This window comes from Austrofundulus limnaeus, unplaced genomic scaffold, assembly GCF_001266775.1.
Source record: "Austrofundulus limnaeus strain Quisiro unplaced genomic scaffold, Austrofundulus_limnaeus-1.0 Scaffold259, whole genome shotgun sequence".
Lineage (NCBI taxonomy): Eukaryota > Metazoa > Chordata > Actinopteri > Cyprinodontiformes > Rivulidae > Austrofundulus > Austrofundulus limnaeus.
Window position 1 is genome coordinate 719,460 of NW_013952661.1, and position 1,325 is coordinate 720,784.

Here is a 1,325-nt window from a genome sequence, read left to right on the forward strand (position 1 = left end):
GTAACAATGTTTATTATACTACATTTATCCATTTTAAATATAACCTCAGTAATTTGTAACAACTAAAGCAAAAATGTAATTAATTCAGAAAATATTTTCAGGACCCCACCTTGATGTTTCGGGACCCCACTTTGGGTCCCGACCCCAACTTTGGGAAACACTGCTCTAACAGAACAAACCTGTGGGATCAACCTGGTGCCAGCAGCAACTGAATCTGAATGCATTGGTTTGAAACTACATTTCACTAAACTGAAACTGTATTTAAAGTTTTGTATCTGAATTAATTTTCTTTAAAATTGTATTTTGGTTTATTAAAAATTCAGTTTGACTACTTTCACTTTCAGTTCCATAATTCAGATTTTTGTGTCACATCCTGGTCCTTGAGAAAGCCAGGCAGAGTAATCAAACACCTTTCATGGCGCAGTGCACGAGGGATAAACCCAATAGCAATAGCCTTAAAGGGCGGAGCCTTAAAGGGTGGAGCCTTAAAGGGTGGAGCCTTAAAGGGCGGAGCCTTAAAGGGCGGAGCCTATACAACATAGAACTTTGTGTTTCATGGTGTGAAGAAGCTCAGAAGCAGGGTTTTGTTGCTCTGCAGCTCCTCTCTCACTCAGTCGTGTCCCCTCAGCTCTGACTCCGGGACCCCCTGTCCTCCTCGTCCCTGCAGGATTCCTCCCAACATCCGGGACATCGTGTACTGCACCGGGGTCAGCCTGATGGACGAGGACGTGTGGGAGTTCATCTGGATGAAGTTCCACTCCAGCAGCGCCGTGTCGGAGAAGAAGATCCTGCTGGAGGCTCTGACCTGCTCCGACAACACCTTCCTGCTCAACAGGTGGGCTTCCCACCGCTGCTCCGACAACAACACCTAAATACTGTTGCTTTAGTTTCCTACTAAAACACATCAACACTTATACACAATACTACACTCCTGTACTGTACTACTATACTAAACAAACATAAGAATATTTTCATGGCATTCAGGGGTTAAAATGACTGTAAACAGCATGGGGTTCATGAGGGGTCCCCAGACCCAAACAGTTTGACAACCCCTGACCTAAACCATACAAAGRACCTCTTATTGTGTACAAACTGAGCCTTTGTGTACTGGGTACTAATACACTGACAGGGTACTTCCTGGGTACATACCTGGCACAAACCAGACACTGATGGGGAACGTACTGGGCACCAAGGTTATAATGGTTTAGGATTTTTTGTTATAGTTTAGTTTTATTTTGTTGTGACTTTTTTCTTTTAATTCAGTTTTAATTAGTTTTTACAGTGGGTTTGATCGTTTTTATTAGTTAATATTGTTTGTTTAATGC

General features: G+C 42.6%; 1 protein-coding gene across 1 annotated transcript in view; it reads left to right on the top strand.

Annotated features, from left to right (window-relative positions):
• LOC106526106 (thyrotropin-releasing hormone-degrading ectoenzyme) overlaps positions 1-1,325 on the top strand; it is a gene marked incomplete in the record, with an annotated part of 168,985 nt that overhangs the window by 156,061 nt on the left and 11,599 nt on the right. Inside the window, 1 exon segment of the mRNA XM_014020594.1 lies at positions 668-835. Coding sequence (XP_013876048.1) covers positions 668-835 — 168 coding nt within the window.